Here is a 19,779-nt window from a genome sequence, read left to right as displayed (position 1 = left end):
AAACAGATATGTACACATTGTAGGTGATTGTCCACAATGCATGCATTTGTGCAAGTGAGATAATTGACATGTCTTCCTTGGTATTACAATTGAAGAACTTGCATGCTCTCATCCTCAATGTTGAATAATTTAGGAACTCGTGTTATTATGCTTCCTATTATACCATTGAAGACATTTTAAGAATTGTTGTATTTACAATTCAAAGAACCAACAAAATGTTCAAAACCAATTTCTAAAATCATTGAAACTAATTTGGTAAAACAGTTTCTAGAAAATTAAAAGCAACAAACCCATGTATCGCCCCATATATCTCGACCAATTAGAGAGGGGGACGTAATTTGATCAAGATTTCATGTACAAAATTCTCTCTCTCTCTCTCTCTCTCTCTCTCTCTCTCTCTCTCTCTCTCTCTCTCTCTCTCTCTCTCTCTCTCTCTCTCTCTCTCTCTCCAAACACACACACACCCCCCCCACGATCAAGATAGTTGTGCATGCCCCTACGCCCTGTCTACCTTCTTTTTTTTGGGTCATAATCAACTAGGTACCCTAGTGGTAAGCCACTTATTTTATTGACCCACTAACTCCAGTTCAAATCCACCTTTTTCTATACTCTCTCTCTCTCTCTCTCTCTCTCTCTCATATATGGGAGTGCTCCCACGCCATACTAGGATTTTTGAAACCATAAATCGATGTATCAAGGAAATCACAGGAGGGTGAAACACCTCCCCTTTTTGAGTGTCTAGATTTTGAGAATTTTCCCTCTACACAAGGTTGCGAAGATTGCAATGAAGAGCTAGGACATCTATACTAGCAAACCAAGAAGACAAGCATGGGCCATGGAGCAACTTTGATTACAGAAGCTTAAAACATTCCCCATGAGAATCATTCTCTTCGAATTTTAAGGTTTTACAACTATATGGTTGGTCAAGGTCAAAGACTCATCTGACAAGATCTTTACAAATCACAAGTTGGAGGTATTATCTATTTTCTCATTGGTTTGAAGTAGCATCTCTTGGTGAGAGGATAATCCACTATAGTGAAAAGCTCTTACCAAGGCAAAGGTTCACCTACTAGGCTACAATAGTGGATGCACAAGACATTTACAAATGTCTGTTTGTGGAGAGCATTAGCTTCATGCACTTAGGAATGGGCATGGTTCAAGAAGAGCCTTACAAGTCTCTTTGAGAGTAGTTGAACTCATTGGACTACTAATTATTTATGCCATCAATGGCAAATGGGACCAAAAACAACTCTAAGCTACCATGGGTCAATCTTTACTCATATCAATCATTATTTGAGCTTGTCATCATCAAATGCTCCAAGTGCCCTTAAAGACACTGCCTTTGAAGAGAAGATGATACGACCTCTTTTGTTCAACTACACTAAAGGTCAAATTCAAGCCACACCATGGGACACATGTCACACCGATTTGGGGAGGTTCTCTTCTCAGATTCGCTTTTAAATTGGGGAAGTACAGAGTGACCCCTTTTTCTCTTTCAAAGGACTTCATAGCATTACAGTCATGACCATTATGGAGAGAGTACTACCAAAGTGGACAACTACAAACACTATTCAAATCTAGATTGGTCCTTTTATCAAAAGTGACATTTTTGTTACAATAATGAGAGTAGTAGAATCATGAGAGTTTGGATCAATCAAAGTTCACGTGATACTCTTGTTAGAGAGTCAAAGTTGTGCTCATTGAGACTTAGACCCAAATCCAAAGATGTATATGATGGATAGTTGGAGGTACTAGGCATATCAAAGGAGACATCTCCATATATTACAGTGGGACCCAAGGGAGTGGGTTTGGAAAGATCTTGTTGTAGAGAGACCCGAGGGTGTTCCCTTTTTTGGCTATACCACCAAATTCAAGAGAAGAATCCAAATGAGCAAGACGAGAGTGATGCCAACTGTTATTCAACATTGGATTGAGCAAGGTATCTTGTTTGTATTCTTAGCTGAGTTTCGAAGATGATTTTATGACAGTTTTTGACCCAGCAACAGCTCATTTGTGGTATATTTGGTGTACTCCGAATGCCTTTAATTTTGATTCAGCATCAGGCATCCATGGTCACGTGGCCCGTGTTCATGGTTTAGTGTTATGGCAGATCTCCTCTATGGTGTCAACTAATCTGGTTCTTCCTGACATTGCTGCCCTGGCTGGATAGTGTGTGCTCCACACCAGCTGTCCTTTCTGTGTGATATTTCTGTGTTAGAGTCTTGGTAGACTTTCATTTGTGTTTGTTTTTTCTTTGCTGACCTGATGGTCTGAGGTAAATATTTACTTCTTAATTCAATTATCTTCACGAAAATAGATTTCACACTAGCTGTGGCTGGTAGCATACAAGAGCTTGGCAATTGGTACTCAGCTTGGCTAACCTAGTAGCTACAGCCAAAGAAGACACAAAGGCAGGGACTACCCCAGGGCATAGGAAGTTTGGAGAAGAGCCTCAAGATGGAATAATTTATCACAATACAGCCGTGGATGACAACCAAGAACAAGAGCCAGCTGAGCGTTCCAGCAGGTAAGAGCGACAAATGCACCATGTAAAGATAGGTGTGCAACCAAACAATGCACCCAACCACCTATAACCTCGTGATCAACAGCCCACCCTTTCACTGCTAGAATATCACCTCTGGGAACAAGAGTTCCACATACTCAGTTAAACAGCCCAAAGCCCCAAACCATTTTGTGATCAACAGCCCAACCTTTAACCACTAGATTATCACCTTTGGAACAGAGTTATACTTGCAGTTAAACAGTACAGTGCCCCCAAACCAGACATGAAACACAACATTGAATCTCTCCAACTGCCTTAAGGCCTTGTCAAGTTAGCATTGAATTCACAGGGCTTAAGTCATGAAATTGCAATGCTCCACGCAGAATGTATAGCTAGACAAGCCAGTTCATAATGTTAGCTAGTAATAAGAATAGTGAATCAGAAAAAAAAAAAGAACACGCAGAGTAGCATTTCCTTTGACTGAAATACCAAACTCAGAACCCATGGACTGCTTTCACAATAACAGGAAAATATTTCCACATGTTACCTCTATTTAAGATGCAAACAGGAACCAGATACCGTTTGAGAGCTGATTCTCTCATCTTCTCTTACATGCCGCTAATATCCACAAGTAACATTACACAAAACCCAACTTTTTCCATCTATAATTACAGGCTTGACAAGAAGCACACACTTCCTTGTATAATAATAAAAACAAGTCTAGGATGAGTTCTCTGCAAGCTGAGATCTTCTCAGACCCCAAAACTGCCTCGGCCGCAGTTTTCTGTCAGTAGCTTTGAAACACCAACCCATGTGTGATTCACACATACCACAGACAGAGATGGTCCAAGAATAGCTGCAAAATGTGTACATCCACATAAGTGGAGCCCGGAAAATTTACCTCTTATTAGCCTGAGCAATACTTGGATTTTAAAGATTTCAGAAAAGATAGTGGGATAAGAAACGAAAAAGTAGTCTAGCATACCCAGGAAACCAGCTGTGTTGTGTCTCTGGTCCCCCTTGCAGAATTAGACCACGAGCCTTAGATAGAGTCAATGTCTCATGCACATAGCCTGAATTGTTTACATATGCACCCACTGGTCCATCAGAGGACATTACCAGCATATCACTTCGCCTCGCTATAACAATCTGTCAGTCAAACTTTCACATTAAACGGAGCAGTCGGGAAAAAAAAGGCCCTCTAGAAATTACAGCTCCAAGAGTATGTCATTATGAATAGGGAACAGGAACAAAATGCATCATATCAATAATGGAAACTGAAAGGAGAAACAGTTTCCTGATGTGTACATGAAGCCTGCATAACTGGTACCCTATTTTAGGAGGAAACGCACACAGGAGAGAGGGGGGGCAACCTTTACACCATGGGATTCAGTACAGAGAAACCAAGCAGGTGCAGAAGTGTGTATATCACAACAAACTTATGCAAGAAATGTGATAATTTGCTGGGACCACTTTGTATGTTGTTCAGCACATAATAGCTCTGACATTGTGCCAAGGCTCAAGTTGCAACTTGCAAGGCATTTTGATTGAGTGTTTTATTCAAACTGCATTAAAGCAGCAAACCATGTCCTCATTTACACTCAAGACATCCAAGTGCAGACAACAAGTCATGAGATGAAAGGATGGAGAAGAACATAACATTGTAAGAGACATGTCCACAGGCTCCAAGAGTATGTCATTATGAATAGGGAACAGGAACAAAATGCACCATATCAATAATGGAAACTGAAAAGAGAAACAGTTTCCTGACGTGTATGTGAGGCCTGCATAACTGGTACTTCAATTGCTCTATTTTAGGAGGAAACGCACACAGGCAAGAGAGGGGGGGCAGCCTTTACATCATGGGGTTCAGTACAGAGAAACCAAGCAGGTGCAGAAGTGTGTATATGACAGTGAACTTATGCAAGAAATGTGATAATTTACTGGGGCCACTTTGTATGTTGTTCAGCACATAATAGCTCTGACATTGTGCCAAGGCTCAAGTTGCAACTTGTAAGGCATTTTGATTGAGTGTTTTACTCAAACTGTGTTCAAGCAGTAAAGCATGTCTTCATTTACACTCAGACATCCAAGTGCAGACAACAAGTCATGAGATGAAAGGATGGAGAAGAACATAACAATGTAAGAAGCATGTCCACGGGCTTTTTTTTTTTAAACAGGCTGATCTTTTCAGTTGCACAGTAGGAGAAATGTTCCGTTGCACACTAACCAGTGGTAAGGTCACAGGTGAAAAGAATGGAAAGTAAACTTGAGACAGGAGAAATGTTGAACCAAACAGACAGAAAATGAGGTGAGAGGGAAAGCACAAGTGGATCAGTCAATCAATGGAGGAACAGGGAATCCATCTACATACAGTACTGTATGTGCTTCTCCTGCTTAAAAAGCCAAGCTATTGTCAAGCTTTCTCAGTATATTTGACGTTCAGCACCATAGCCACTGTCATAAAAAAGTAAAAGATCATGAGGAAAAGGAAGCCCTACATGCTAATGACTATGGCTTACAAAGATTCTCTTAACCTGATTAGCTCCTAATCTCAACAAGCTTTGTAAGGGTCTTACATTCTTGACAAGAAATCTTTTTTTCCAGGATTCTCAACAATAACTTAACTCTCTGAATGTGATCTCAACAAGGTAGGCTAACACTTAGAGCCCCAGTCCCAACTATGCAGGTATCTGCCATTATAGATGTCCTAGCACCAGACTAGATGAATAAGAACATTCTGCCCTATAGACAGGTTTCCGAAAGTTGACACTTACCTGGAACATTCAGCAGAATATCACTTCTAACACCCTGCCAGGAGTAAAGAAAGAAAGGTCTACAAAGCATTTATGCCCAGCTGTGCAAAGAACTTCATTTAAAAAGATGCCATGGGCTTGTTTCTTCCATTTATCTAGTGAGTCATCGACATGTGTAGTGCAATATCTGCTCTCTTAGTCTCCAGACTTCAAGTAGAGCAGTTTGCACTTTGATTAGGAAATGCCATTCATACGTTAGCTGCTAGAAGCCATCCCCATAGCCCTTAAGTAGCACTAAGATCATGCTAAAGAGAGATATCCTCAATCCAGAAACAGTGCTACAATCTCATGAAATGAATCGATGAATCTTGCCAATTTCAAAGGTAAAAGAAAATAAAAGTAAGTTTTGCATCTGGCTCTGAATCAACGCTAGCTATCTCAGGACTTGATGGAGAAAGAGTGAGTAACCAAGCTGTGATTAAAAATTGGGACTTAAAACACTTGCCCACATGCAAAGTAGTAAGAAGGGGAGATTTGCTGGCACTCTAATTACTTGGATGTGCCCCTATTTGGAGAGCAAAGGCCACAACCATAACTTATGCAGAAAGAAATAGAAAGGCAGGATTGCAAAGCTGCGCCAAACTTCCCATCTAACTATTCAACTCTTTTCTACAGCTCACACTGTAGAGACAGCTGCATTATGGGCACCAACAAAGAGTGACAAGAATCATACAAGGGGGAAACCTGTTCCCCATCAGATCAAGAATAAGATTGCTCAGGGCCTCATGGGACGCAACAGCACAATAGAAATGACTGAGAATGAATCCAATGGGCATACAAACCTTGCAGCTTTTACATCTGATGCGGTCCAAAGATTCCAATAATTGGATCTCTCTACGTAGTCGAGCAACTACACCATCTATTTCAAGCAGCTCTTGTCGAGTTGCATCTTGGACTGGTATCTTGCTGGCAATGTGGTATGATAAAATTTCTGGGCTCTTCACCATGTCATAAAGACTTGGAAGTTCTACTAGCTGTCTCCACATATCTGTGAACAGTTCAGGTGACAGATCTTAGAGCATACAGGTATGCAACTTTCCTCCATTCTAGAAAAACCCAAAAGTTCTCACCTGCAGCTCGACGTGCGAGGTTATAGGCATCATACATTCTGTACACCCAGTGTGGCCAAGCAGAATGCTGCGCCCTACACAACCACTTTGACTCATCCAAAGCCCATGCTTTACAGGCCCCACCCCATGCACCTTCTTCATTCAGTTTACGATGTACAGATGGCTTTACAGAAGCAGAACTTGAGCTTGTAGAACAAGTACTCGTATTATTTTCCAAATGACTTGCATCCAACCACCTTCGATGTCTTTCCCTGGAGATTGGTTGGGCTGTCCATGTTCTTTCCCTTCTTATACCTTGCCATTGGTCCATATATTCCTCTTCACTGGCACTTTCATCATCCATATAATCTGAAGGCTCATGAACATCCTGTGAATTTGACTGTGTATCAAATTGTTCAAGTAGCTCGTTTTCAGGACCCTCCACATCACTGTCATAATGTATGTTATGAGAATCATGCGGCTTGTGAGCTGCTTTGGGAACTTTTCCGCTTTGATAATTCGGGACTGATGCCAGTACTCCAAATGCATCTCTAGGAATATGCAAGGGCATGTCCTCTGGAATGATCTGGACTTGGGCACAAGGCTATAGAATAACAAGTCAGTAAATTAAACTTATAACAACAGCTTCTAGAAATGGTTATTAGGATCAACCAGAAAAGCTTACAACACCATCGGCATTTATCCACGCATTTCGAGTACGAAATCTTTGGCGACCTCGAGTGACAATGTTGATAGAACCATCTTCCAACCGTCGCAGCTGCCTAATCTGTTGGGAAAGTAAACATATGAAGATTAGCCACAGTTTAGTGACAGTTACAAACCATATTGAGAACTCATCCAGGTTGCTCTTTGCAAAGTTGTTCATTCAGAGTAGCAACTTGCCAGATACTTGCATTGATAATTATGAACCATACATGAAATAGAAATAGAAAATAGAATCCCTATAACCATCTGAAACTTAGTTCTTTATGTTTGAACCAGTTATGTCTTAATCCTTCCTGCAGCTAGGTGTTAGCTATTATTCATCACCGTGTGTGAATGCACAGACACAGCTTTGCCTGTATATTCAGACCCTATCACTTGTACTTTCATCTCACTTATTATTATTAAGCAGTTTATGTATGTGCAAGAGCACTCTCTCTCTCTCTCTCTCTCTCTCTCTCTCTCTCTCTCTCTCTCTTGGAGTTCCATCCTCCATAGCTTGCTAGTCACACATGTGAGCTCCACCAACCCAACAGCAGTATCAAAGTGTGTTTGATTGGATTATGCTGCCATCGCCGTCTCCATATGCTACATGTGTCACTGCTGCAGCTCCTTCAACACTGAAAAGGAAAGTCCTGCCACCTACTACCTGCCTACCTCAACTCCAATGACACCGCCCTTTGATTCTAGAAGCCTGACAGCTGCAAACACTGCCACTACTGCTCTCCACACACCAGCAGCAACAGAAGAACAAAAACAAGAAGAAAAAGAAAGAGGAGGAAGACATGTCCGCCCTGTCCAGCACAACCACCTGCTCCTGCTGGCCATCACCCAGTCCTGCCACTGGCTCGACATCTGCTGTAGTGCACCGTGCAGCCCGTTCAGCGCCGTGACAACCTGGTCCCTGCATGCATGTCTGCCCCGACACACCAGCAACCCCGGGCAATCTTTCACCCTAGGTAGTCAAGTACAATCTGTCCGATCCATCCTGTCCGTGGGCATAGTACAATACCGAACACACAAAAAAACTGTCGCATAAAATCTGGTGCTTTGTACTAACACTAAAAATAACATAGGCAGTTAAGGGTTAGTCTAGTAAATATTACTTGTTTTAACATGAGAGTGGCTAGCCATGAGATAGAGTTTCACAAGGCATTATCCATTCAATACTATTACATTTTACAAACCACAAATGACTTTGCTTCAATTTCCAACAATGAGTCGTAAACATGATGAGAGGTTGAGACAAAATGTAAATTCAAGACTCTGGTCACAAGTAATTTCCAATATCCAATTTCATTTACAAGATTGAAGACATGTACAATGGATCAAAAAAAAGGACTGCCTGCAATGATGGATGATGATTCATGGATCATGGTATGCCAAGTCACAAGTGCCAAGTGGCAAACCAAAAAGAACCTAAAGGCCAAGAGTCAAGACTCAAGGTGAGTTGTGTGTAATGCCAAGGCTTCATAAAGAGGCTTAGGCATTGTGATAGAGGTAGAGAATATAAAGATACAAGTAGAGGTAGGGAAAGGGGAAGGGAAAGAAGAGGAGGTAAAGGAAGAGAAAATAAGAAATAGAGCTACACATTGGGAATAAGATCAAGAGGAAGAGGAGGATGTAGCAATAAAGAGAGAGAGGAGGAGAAAGAAGAGTTTGAGTGACATTTTGTGGGGTGGCATGCATAGGAAGCAGACGAGCATCCTAGCGAGCATTACACCTCACCACTGTTACCCAAGGGGCTTCCTTAGAAGCTTGATCATGATAGGAGGGTTGAGACTCTTCCACTAGTCTCATATCACACAAATCCTTAAGTCTTGATTGCCCAACAAGTGGAAGAGGAGATACATTTTGCTCTTGAGACATAGCTTGAGGTGCTTGCACTTGCATAGGTGTCTCCTCTTCTAAATCCATACAATGCTATGATTCCGCACAATCTCATTACATTTAGACATAAAGTGATCCAGTTATCCACACTTAAAGCAACGACCTGCGAATGCCCCCCATCTAAACTTGTAAAACAAGGAATACAACCCATAGTTTTGAAAATGGATTTTAGTTGGGCGAACTTTGCTAGTATCCTCCTAAAGCAATCAAGTCTGATTTCTATTGCGAGAAGCCAAGTAGGGTTCCACCAAAACCTACTCAAGAGAGCACAATACCAGCCGAAGAAACTGCGAGAGATACAAAGGGAAGTCAACCACTTCCACCCAAATAGGACACACCTATCTAAGTACATCCTGAAATTCCTCCTAGGGCTGCCACGAAACAACATGAACTAATTGGTCATGCAAAAACAAAGATATACTTTCATATTCTTTACCTCCTTGCTGGTCATTAGCTTCTTGGGACCTAGAAGGAGCCGCTTCCTGGTCAACAACCACATTTTCTCCTTGCTATCCATGCTCTAAGCCTATTCCAAGATTAGGCATTGCATTATTTCCTTCATTTTGTGCATTTTCAAGATGCATCATCACTAGTTGATCCCATCTCACTATATTTTAGCACTAGAGCAAAACTTCTGACCTCCAATCAAGTTCCTCTGGCCGCCAAGTCAAGCGAAATGATGGCATCCTGACAATGGAAGCATGAAACCAACCTTCCTCCTTGGAGAGGGTGGTAATAACCTAATTAATGAATAATTACAGCAAGTAAGCAAAACACATAATGAACTGTACAATTTACCACTTAATCTTCAACAATGGACAACTTGTTGGCCCAAAAGATTGGCACCCCTTGCAATATTTCTTTAGCTTGAATTGCAATTGGATGGAAAACACTTGAGATTCCTTCAATCTCCTTCATTATCAAATTCCTCCTTGCTGTCACAAAGAAGCAGGAAGCTTCTTGTCAATTTGCACCTTGACTTCACCCACGAATTGATCTTTGATTGAAGATTGACGTGTTAAAATCTAATTGGGATGGAGTGGCTTTTGAAATCCTTGGCAATTGCTTTAATTCCAGCTATGAATTTCAGTGTACTAAGCCTTCAATTTCTAGCACGGATCCGAAAGTGGTCGCTAAATCCTAATTACTGTTGTAAATTAGGGTTTGCAGCAATAATCTCTCTGCTTTCCACCAAATTTGGCTGAAATCTGCTTCCAAATGGCTGATATTTGCTGAGATGTATTGAGGAAAGGCTAGAGGGAGAGGGAGAAGCTGTAGAGAGAGAGAATTCTGATATTTATCCAAAAAATGACCCAAAACAGTTGCTAACACCTCCAAAGCTCCAATTGTTGCCATGTACAACCAAAACTGGTTGTAATGTTGTCCCCAACAGCCAAGAGCCCTAGGAAGCAGCTGTCAACAGCCAAGGGTCTCTTCCCTACTGTCGCTAGCTCTTGGGCATATCTCTGGTCACTGCAAATCAAATCAGCAACCTCTCTCTCTCTCTCTCTCCCAATGTCTGGCATGCACTCTCTCCAACCCCCAACAGCCTTTTCCCCACTTGCATGGAAAAGTTTTGCCAAGTGGTAGTCTTTGTCCTTGCCCAAAAAATTAATTGCAGTCATCCACAATTAAACTGGTTGAACCATTGAAACCAACCTTCCTTCTTGAAGAGGGTGGTGAAACCTAATTAAGCACTTAATTATAGCAATTAACAATTTTACAAAACTGAAAATGCACACTTTACCACTTTAATCTTGGACATTGGACACCCTGTTGACCCCAAAACTGGCACCCCTTTCAGTATTTATTTAACTTATATTGCAAAAGGATGGAGTACAACTAAGATCCTTTGACCTTCTCCACTAATCTAAGTGCTGCTTGCTATCAAAACTGACTAGCAAGCCTTGAAACCAGCTCCATGACCCCACGTGGTTTGAGTCATGTTGTAGCACGTTGATAGCTCCACCCTCCACCCGTGACAAAGTCCCTTGTTGTGCCTCCGACCATCTTGTACATACTCTCTTGTTGTGAATATGACGTATTACCCCCAAGATGGGCCCTTATGCAAACTTGTGAGCATGTTATGATCCGTGTAGCATTCCGTGTCGTGTTGGGGTGTCCCGTGACTTGTTGAGGTGTTCAAATGGCAATGTCGGGGAATGGGTCTAGTGCTGCTTTGGAGCCTAGACAAGGTCAAGAGAGCCCCACACCGATATTTGAGGGTCAAACCATCACACTTGCAATTTTCCCCTTAGTTTGCTTGGGGATCAACCTTCACCCTGATCCTTGAAAGACAAATTCAGCCCCACATTTGATTTTGGCTTGCTAGCCTCTTGAATCTCCCTAAAATCCCTCAATTTCAACTATTGGAATTCAAGTCCTAGACCCTCAATTCTCAACACACATCCCAAGGCAACTATCAAGCCCTGATTTCGACTCTAAATTAGGATTTACAGCAGAGATTGACTAAAATCTCTTCATTTGATAGCTCAAACTCTTGGAAAATGTTGAGATAACTTGAGGGATGACTGGGGTATGAGAGAAAATGTTGTAGGGAGAGAGATTTCAAAGTTTCATCACGAGAAACACTAAAAACTGCTACTGACCTGCTCAAACAGCCATGGAAGCTCTCACCTATAGCTAAGGACCACCAAAAAGATTATTGCCCCATCCTATATTCTGTCATCTTTCCCATAAGAACCTTGGCTTGCTGTCACTTGCTTCCTGGACGGCTTCAAACTGCTATCACATGTGGTAGGACCGATCCCTAGTGACTACAAATCACATCAACAACCTCTCCTAGCTCTCCAACAGCCTCCTCCTCTCTCACAATAGCTCAAATAGACTCCACCAATCCTTAAAAACGTTTTTTCCACTTGCATAGGCAAGTCTTGCCAAGTGGCAAACTTCTAATTCCATTTTTAGAATTATCCAACTTATAAAATTAATTTTTAAAATATCAATTTTAACATTTAATTTAATAGTTATTCTAGTACTCATAACATTAATTCAACCGACCAATAATTAAATTAGCTAGGCCAATTTATCTTTCACGTATCCTTAGGCAATTATTGACCCTTAGATTGGCATTAATTAATTAGTTAATGCCTAGTCTCTAATGTCACCATTGTCATTAGTGGCCAATAAATTGGTCTAGGCCCAAATCTAACACCCGATACTACCTAGTACTTGTCAGGCATAACTTATTACAACTTTTACCTTTGATATCCACTGCATTCTCCGAGTCCTTACCTGTTATCACAAAATAACTACCATGTGCATCACATGTGCTAAATAACCTTGCAAATTTGATTAATACCTTAATCGAATATTATCAGTAATATTAGAGCATCTCAAAATTCTACGTCCCCGTAACAAACCTCCCCCTTGAAATCCCATTGGATGCAAGAAACCCATTGGATACATATCAAATAATACTTAGAAATAGTCCAAAACTGTTGCTACAAACCCATTAGATGCATCCATAGCTCACATTTCTCAACTCTTCTAACTCCACAACCATAGTAAAGCATATTTTCACCATAAACCATGGCTGAAACTATCAATGGCATTTACTAACATGCCGCTATCCATGGAACCACTTGTAAACCATTGAAAACTGAGTATAATCTAGTAATAGACTAATCACTTGCTGATCAGAAACTACTGCAAATGTGAGCTCAAACTGATCACAAGCTGATTGCAAAAACTTATCAACAATTGATGCAAAAACTCATCCCAAAGTTATGGATGCACATCAAATAATACTGAGAAATAGTCCAAAACTATTGCTAGAAACCCATAGAATCCATCCATAACTCATGTTTCTCAACTGTTCTAACTCCATAACCATAGTAAAGTATATTCTCGACATATACCATGGCTAAAATGTCAATGGCATTTACTAACATGCTATTGACCATGGAACTAGCTTAAACCATTGAAAATTGAGCATCATTTGATCATAAACTAATCACTTGCTAATCTAAGAACTAATCACAAACTACTACAAAGAGCCCTCCACTCTAACTGAAAAGCATCTAGGTAAAGCTACAACAACTAAGTATGGTCTACGAAGTCATCCTCATTCATCCACTTTGCATCTATTGATGAAACAATGCTGAAGCTTCACCAAGAAGCATATGGAAACTTTACCTCTAACTTTACTTGTCTCGAAACTTCCACTAGATTGTAGATCTTTCTTCCCCTTAAGCATTGCAATGCTTTAAACTTTCACATTGTTGCAATTCCAACTTAACTAATATGCAACATTGCATCCAATTGACTAGTCCCTCATGTATACCTAACATGCTAGGAGTACTAGATACATAAGAAAACATTCATATTTGCATACTTTCAATCATTGCAATGTGACTATACATGAAAATTTCTATACTACAACCCATACCAAGACACATTTTCCTATACATTGCATGCATTACTAGTAGCATTTTTCCTCATGGCCAACACTATACGGAGCATTTGCATGACTAGCATTAATACCATGAGTCCAAACACAATCGACTGTATATATACATTGCCAACCTTGCCACTTTGTGCCAAACATTATGCCAACATTGTTTTACATGGGGTTATGCATATTACCACCTATACTCGAATACATTGGGACTTGCACTCACGTATTGGTTGCTGCATATAATAAGGAATTGTGTCATATGCGGTCTCTAACCCACCATAGCATGGAAACTAGTGCCACCACCAAAGTAACCTGGTTACCCTATCATTGCATGCATACCCCATGTCCAAAAAGCATTGGATTGGCACTTTCAAGTTGACCTTGCATATGAATCAATTGCCCCACTGGCACCATTTGCTTATACTTACTCTCCACCTTTGAAACATCATGCTGCTGTATTGGCTCTTCCTTCGATGCATCTTGTCATCCTGAAGCTCTCAAACACAATTTTCTCTTGTTTTCTTTGTTGCACTCCTTTAAGGGGATCAAAAAGCACACGAACTGAGAATCATTTGCCAATTGCATAAACATTTCAGTTGTTGTCCTTAGCTGATCTTTAAACTATCCATGAAATTTCTCTTCCTCTTACTGATCATCAGCTTCTAAATACCTAGAAGGACCCACATTTTGGTCTAACCAAACAGTATCAACTTGTTGTCCATGCTGCATACCTTTTACAAGATCACGCATTGCATTTCCCCCAACATTTTATAAATTTTCAGATTGAGAGGCATCATCCTTGCTGGATCCGATCTCACTATCTGTAGACATTCCTCTTATAATGCTCAGTTGAATACAATTTCAGTACTAGTATAAAGCTCATGTCCTTCAATCAAGTGCCTCAAGCTCACCAATTCAAGGGAATTGATGGTATATCCCAGCAATGGAACCTTCAAACCAACCTTTCTTCTTAATGAGGGTGGTGAAATCTGATTAAGCACTTAATTGCAGCAATTAACAAATTCACAAAACTGAAAATGCATGCTTTACCACTTTAATCTTGGACATTGGACACCCTGTTGACCCCAAAACGGGTGCCCCTTTCAACATTTCTTTAACTTATATTGCAAATGGATGAAGTAGAACTGAGATCATTTGACCTCCTTCGCTAATCCAAGTGCCTCTTACTGTGAAAACCGACCAGTAAGCCTCCAAATCAATTTGCCCCTTGGTTTGCTTGGGGATTAGCCTTAAGCTTGCTCCATGAAAGATAAATTCAACCCCAAATTTGTTTTGGCTAGCTGACCTCTTAAATCTCCCTAAAATTCTTTAATTTCAGCTGCTAGAATTCCAGTCCTAGGTCCTCAATTCGAAGCATGCATTCCGAAGCAGATGTTAAGACTCTGATTTTTGCTGTAAATTAAGGTTTGCAGCAAAGATTGACTAAAATCTCTTCCTTTGATGGCTCAAACTATTGAAAAATGCCGAGATAACTTGAGAGATGCCTTGGGAAGGAGAGATAATGCTATAGACAAAGAAATTTCAGAGTTTCTTCCCAAGAGAAACTCTGAAAAAATATTGCTCCCCTCCTCAAACAAACATGGAAGCTATCACCTACAACTTAGGATTACTAGAAAGACTGTTGTTCCCAATTGTATGCTGCCATCTGTACCAACAAGATCTTGGGCTGCTGTCACCTGCTCCTAGAGAGCTCCAAACTACTGTGGTAGGACTAATCTCTAGTGGCTGCAAATCACATCAACATCCTCTCCTTGCTCTCTAAAATCCTCCTTCTTTTTCACAATGGCTGGAATAGACTTTCACAAATCTCTAAAAACATTTTTTCCACTTACATGGGCAAGTTTCCCAAGTGACAACCTTCTAATTTCATTTTTCAGCATTTTCAACTTATTAAATTAATTTTCAAAATATTACTTTTGAAAATTAATTCAATAATTATTCTAGTACTCATAAAATTAATTCCACCAACCAATAATTAAATTGGCTAGGCCAATTTTTCTTCCAAGTATCCATGAGCAATTATTGACCCTTAGACTAGCATTAATTAAATAACTAATGCTTAGTCTCTAATGTCACCACTGACATTAGTGGCCAATAATTTAGTCTAGGCTCAGATTTGACATTAAGTATCGCCTAGTACTTGTCAAGCATAACTTATTACAACTTTTGCCTTTGACACCCATTGCATCCTTGCAGTCCTTAGCTTGTTACCACGAAATAACTGTCATGTGCACTTTGCACATTTAATTAATACCTTAATCGAATATTATCGGCAATATTAGAGCATCTCAAAATTTCACATTCTCGTGATAGCCATTTTGATTCCCAAGCGGCCATGTATATTAATTAATCTCTAATTTGTATTAATTTATTTATTTAATATCCGATTCCTAATGTCACTACTAACACTTATTGGTCAAATAAATGTCCTATGCCCAAACTAAGACCAAGTACCACCTAGTATCTATCAGTTACAAATTCTTTTGTCTTTGACATTAATTGATATTTCAAGGTCCTTGGATCCCACATTTTGAAATAACTAACCTACATCTCACATGTGCAAGTCACATTTGCACATTTGATTATCATTTAATCAAATGCTAAGCAAAGCATTAAATTTCTACATCCTCATGATACCATACTAGCCAAAGAAAAGACATCATGAAAGGTGCTAACAAAGGGAAAGGTACCACTTCGAGCCTTTAAGTGGGAGGTTGTTGGGTGTAAAGTCCCTTCGTCTCCGTGTATATAGTCATACAGGTGTAAACACACCCTTATCGTACCCTAACATATAAATACATTCTTTCATTCTTTGTGTACCATCACAATCTAGTACACCTATCTCTGCGTTCACTCTCTCTAACTCTAAACTCTACTGCTCGTGCCTCTATCTCGCACTCCATTGCACACTCTCTCCCCTTCAAGAGCCGCTTTGATTCTTCTCTATTTTCAGGAGTTAATACGATCGACATTGACATCAGATTCTCTCTGAGGCACCTTGGTAGTGGCTTGCACACCCACTGCTTGTGTATCCATGATTCTACTCTAATGCACATCATTATATATACTATGATAGAACATTATCATTGTATATTGTATTATATTTGATCACCCATTATCTAAGAGAGAGTGTTAGTAGATATGTCAGCTCATGTGTGTGAGACTGTATAGGCCAACCAAGCTAGGCACATCTTACCTATTTTAGGCATTTTTATTGTGTATTATTTGTGGCATTTTAGGGCATTTTTTATGCCAATTGGTTGGCATTAAATGTGGGCCAATGAGATGTCGTCATTTATGGCATATTTATGTCCTCTATATTCTCTACTCCTCAGTTGAGCATTCATCACCTAGAGATCCTAGAGGAGAGAGGCGCCAGTGCCAATGCCTACGCAGCCAGTGACTCACTATTATACGCAATTGTCTCATGTCTTGGTATATGGATTCCACTTCCAAAGTCTTCTTCTTCTGATTTCTCTTCTTTTATAGTGTTCTTCTCTTCTCTCTATCTTGTGTTCAGCAATCTATTTCAGCATACATATATGCTTCCATTGCTGCATCCACTTCTAACACAAGCATCTCCAAAAGAACACACTGCTTAATGAAAGTGGTCAAATGTAACAGAATACAAGAACTTCATTTGGGATTCATATAACTTTCCAAATGGGTTCACATGGGGCTTACATGCCACTTTATCTGATCATTGGTAAAATATCGACTATAACTTGGAAAATAAAAGGCAAAAAAAAAGGACTGCATGCCAAGATGTGCCAACAAATAAATCGTCGATGTGAATATCCTGTTGTCACAAAAAATACACGTTTGCATTCCTCTACTTGAGCCAACTGAGTACACCAAGGTTCACCCTAGCTGTCAGGTTTTGGCATTTTCATTCCTTCACTTGAACTTCAACACAGGAATGTTCACTGTAGCTGTCATACCAAATGTCACCTTTAGGTTGGCCTTTCAAGCAGCAATAGTTTGCTAGACTTTCAAAATTTGAGAGTCAAATTGTAATATTTCCACGCAATAAAAGTTAGTTGGTTAGTTCGAAAGTTAGTTAGTCAATTAATAAGTTAGTAAGATTACTAACTAAAGACTAACTAAGGTAAAAATTGACTAGCATTAATAGCTAATAATTTTCATTCAATTAAAAATATATTTAAAAAAATCAAGAGTCATAAATCTGACATTTTTCTCGGATTGATAAGGACTTCACAAAAAGTACAATGTGAACGAGACTTATAAGCCATATTAATCACTAGTATTAATGTGTATAGTTTGAATGGTCCAAAAATATTAGATTCTTGGGGGGGAAAAAAATATTATATTTTAGGATATTATCCTAAAAAGATAGAACTAAAAGTCATTTAAAAGAAAAGACAAGTGATGTTTTAGTTAGTTTTGGAGATTTTATAAAAAGAGAAATAAAGAAAAGTAACTAGCAAAATCGCGCGCGCCGCGATCGCAATCTACAAGCAGTAGACAACACTTCAAACAGAGAAAAGAAGGAGTGAACTAAGAGTTTTACCCCCCTTTTAGAACCAATGCAACCATCAGATTTATGATCTGAGCATCAGATCACTGAGTCTTCTAAGAGCCCCTCCACTCTTGTTCTCAAACTTATCCCCTCCTCTCTAATTCATTATGAATATGAGGCATGAGGAGGCACAAGGGAGCATAAGAAGACCCCGAAAGGCTGCAAGAGAGAGGGAGAGAGAGAGTATACCCCTCCAAGAGATTGTGAGAGAGAGAGAGAGAGAAGAGTTACCCTGAGAGGCTGCATAATTTCCCTCTATCTCGATCCTCGATTTAACCATCTTCTCTTTCGCTCTCCCATCTCGAATCTATTCCCCCTTCTTAATCTCTTGAGTCTACTTGAGGGCGATGGCCTCCAAGCGAAGAATGTCACGTGCGGATAACAATCTTACAACCAGCAACAGAGATTCGGGCGAAGGCATCACTATCAATCCAATTGCGGTACCGGTCGTAAGTAATGTATTTTCAAATTGATAGGTGCTTGTTTTAATGCTCGCAAGAGATGCATTAGGCTCCGTACCTTGTGGTGCTAGAATAGGTCATTGAAAAGGATAAATCGCATCTCAAATATTTAAAGATGAAGTTTGTGAAGTGCTTGTATCAAAGGGAGTTAAATTGCACCTAGTTGCTATGTGATAAATCCATGCATAGTATAAGCAACATATGGGACACAAAAGTATTGAGCATCGATGAGTCTTCGATTAATCTTTACCGAGGATAATATTGTTTAAAGTTCGCAAATACATATACACGGTACATACATGGGAGAGATTATGTAAACTTTACATCGATGACATGCGACTCCTTGCCTCAGGAGAAAGGAAGATAAAGCCAAGAAAAAATGTTGCATAGTAGAGAAATCCTAAAAAACAATTGTCACTTAGAGAAGAGGCATAAATGCTCTTTGCTAGATTGATTAATTTGCATTGGAATGATAGGACTTACGTCATGTATAGTATTGGAACCTTTAGCATATGCCTTAGACTAATAGAGAGAATATTAAGTAAATTCTACTCTTTGGCCCCAAGGGGGAGAGCGAATATGCGATGGAATTATTATCGCGTCTATTATTGTATTGTTTGGAAAAAATACAATTAGTTTTGTTGGTTGATTGAACAACACCCTAAATGTTTTTCTTTCAATCAAGGGATTGTTGCATTGTGATTCGGATAAATATTCCAAGGCTTGTGTTGATGACAAATGCATGGCAAGGGTCTATAATGACAAGTTGCCATGGGAATAAAGGAATGTTTTTCTAGAATATGATATTAGGGCTGATTGCTTTGATTGTGCTTAAATTTTAATTGGATTAATTAAAGAAGGACATTTTGCACGCGAGGATCATCTCCAAGATCACATCACGGATTATCCCGAGAGGGCACTGCTCGATTCACAGGCCGATGGTCGAGTGGTGAAAAGGCCAACCACGGAAATGGCATCTCAATCCTAGACCGCTTATGGATCAGGTGGAGCTCTGGACACTCCTTGCATGTCCAGAATGTAGTTGGAGATCCCCGTGAGCCTAACGTTTGGGACGTTGAAAGATCCTATTCTAGATAAAGGATGAAAATTTCGGTGCCATGAGATTTGGACTGGGTATTTCTGTTGGACAGAAGGGATACATAATTCTCCTGTATGGACAAAAGACAAAGATTAACTTAAAGATAAGTTAAGGAACTTGTTTGATAAAAGGACTGCTTGTTTTGTTTTTATGCATGTGTTGTAAATTACGTGAACGAACTCTGTGCCCTAAAAGGCTTAATTAATGAAGTTGATTTTAAATGTCGCACATAAATGTGGTAGGACCTAATTAGACAA

At 39.8% G+C, this 19,779-nt stretch overlaps 1 protein-coding gene across 3 annotated transcripts in view; it reads right to left on the bottom strand.

The window, feature by feature from the left end:
* Nucleotides 1-2,910: 2,910 nt before the first annotated feature.
* LOC148020152 (ATP-dependent protease La (LON) domain protein) overlaps nucleotides 2,911-19,779 on the bottom strand; it is a 53,928-nt gene continuing 37,059 nt past the window's right edge. Inside the window, exons 6-10 of one of the 3 annotated variants that reach the window (XM_087700438.1) lie at nucleotides 7,054-7,155; nucleotides 6,390-6,972; nucleotides 6,102-6,307; nucleotides 3,489-3,652; nucleotides 2,911-3,359 (exon numbers count right to left, since the gene is read on the bottom strand). In XM_087700438.1, the coding sequence (XP_087556564.1) occupies nucleotides 3,224-3,359; nucleotides 3,489-3,652; nucleotides 6,102-6,307; nucleotides 6,390-6,972; nucleotides 7,054-7,155 (1,191 nt within the window). In that variant the 3' untranslated portion in view covers nucleotides 2,911-3,223. The remainder of the gene's footprint in view (nucleotides 3,360-3,488; nucleotides 3,653-6,101; nucleotides 6,308-6,389; nucleotides 6,973-7,053; nucleotides 7,156-19,779) is intronic. The other 2 variants (XM_087700440.1, XM_087700439.1) reach the window with 2 other exon arrangements.

Source organism: Lygodium microphyllum, chromosome 19 (assembly GCF_053477565.2).
Source record: "Lygodium microphyllum isolate KBCC chromosome 19, Lygodium_microphyllum_v1.1.10, whole genome shotgun sequence".
Taxonomy (NCBI): Eukaryota; Viridiplantae; Streptophyta; class Polypodiopsida; order Schizaeales; family Lygodiaceae; genus Lygodium; species Lygodium microphyllum.
The sequence above is the reverse complement of the archived record's forward strand: the minus strand, read 5'-3'. Positions and strand labels throughout refer to the sequence as shown.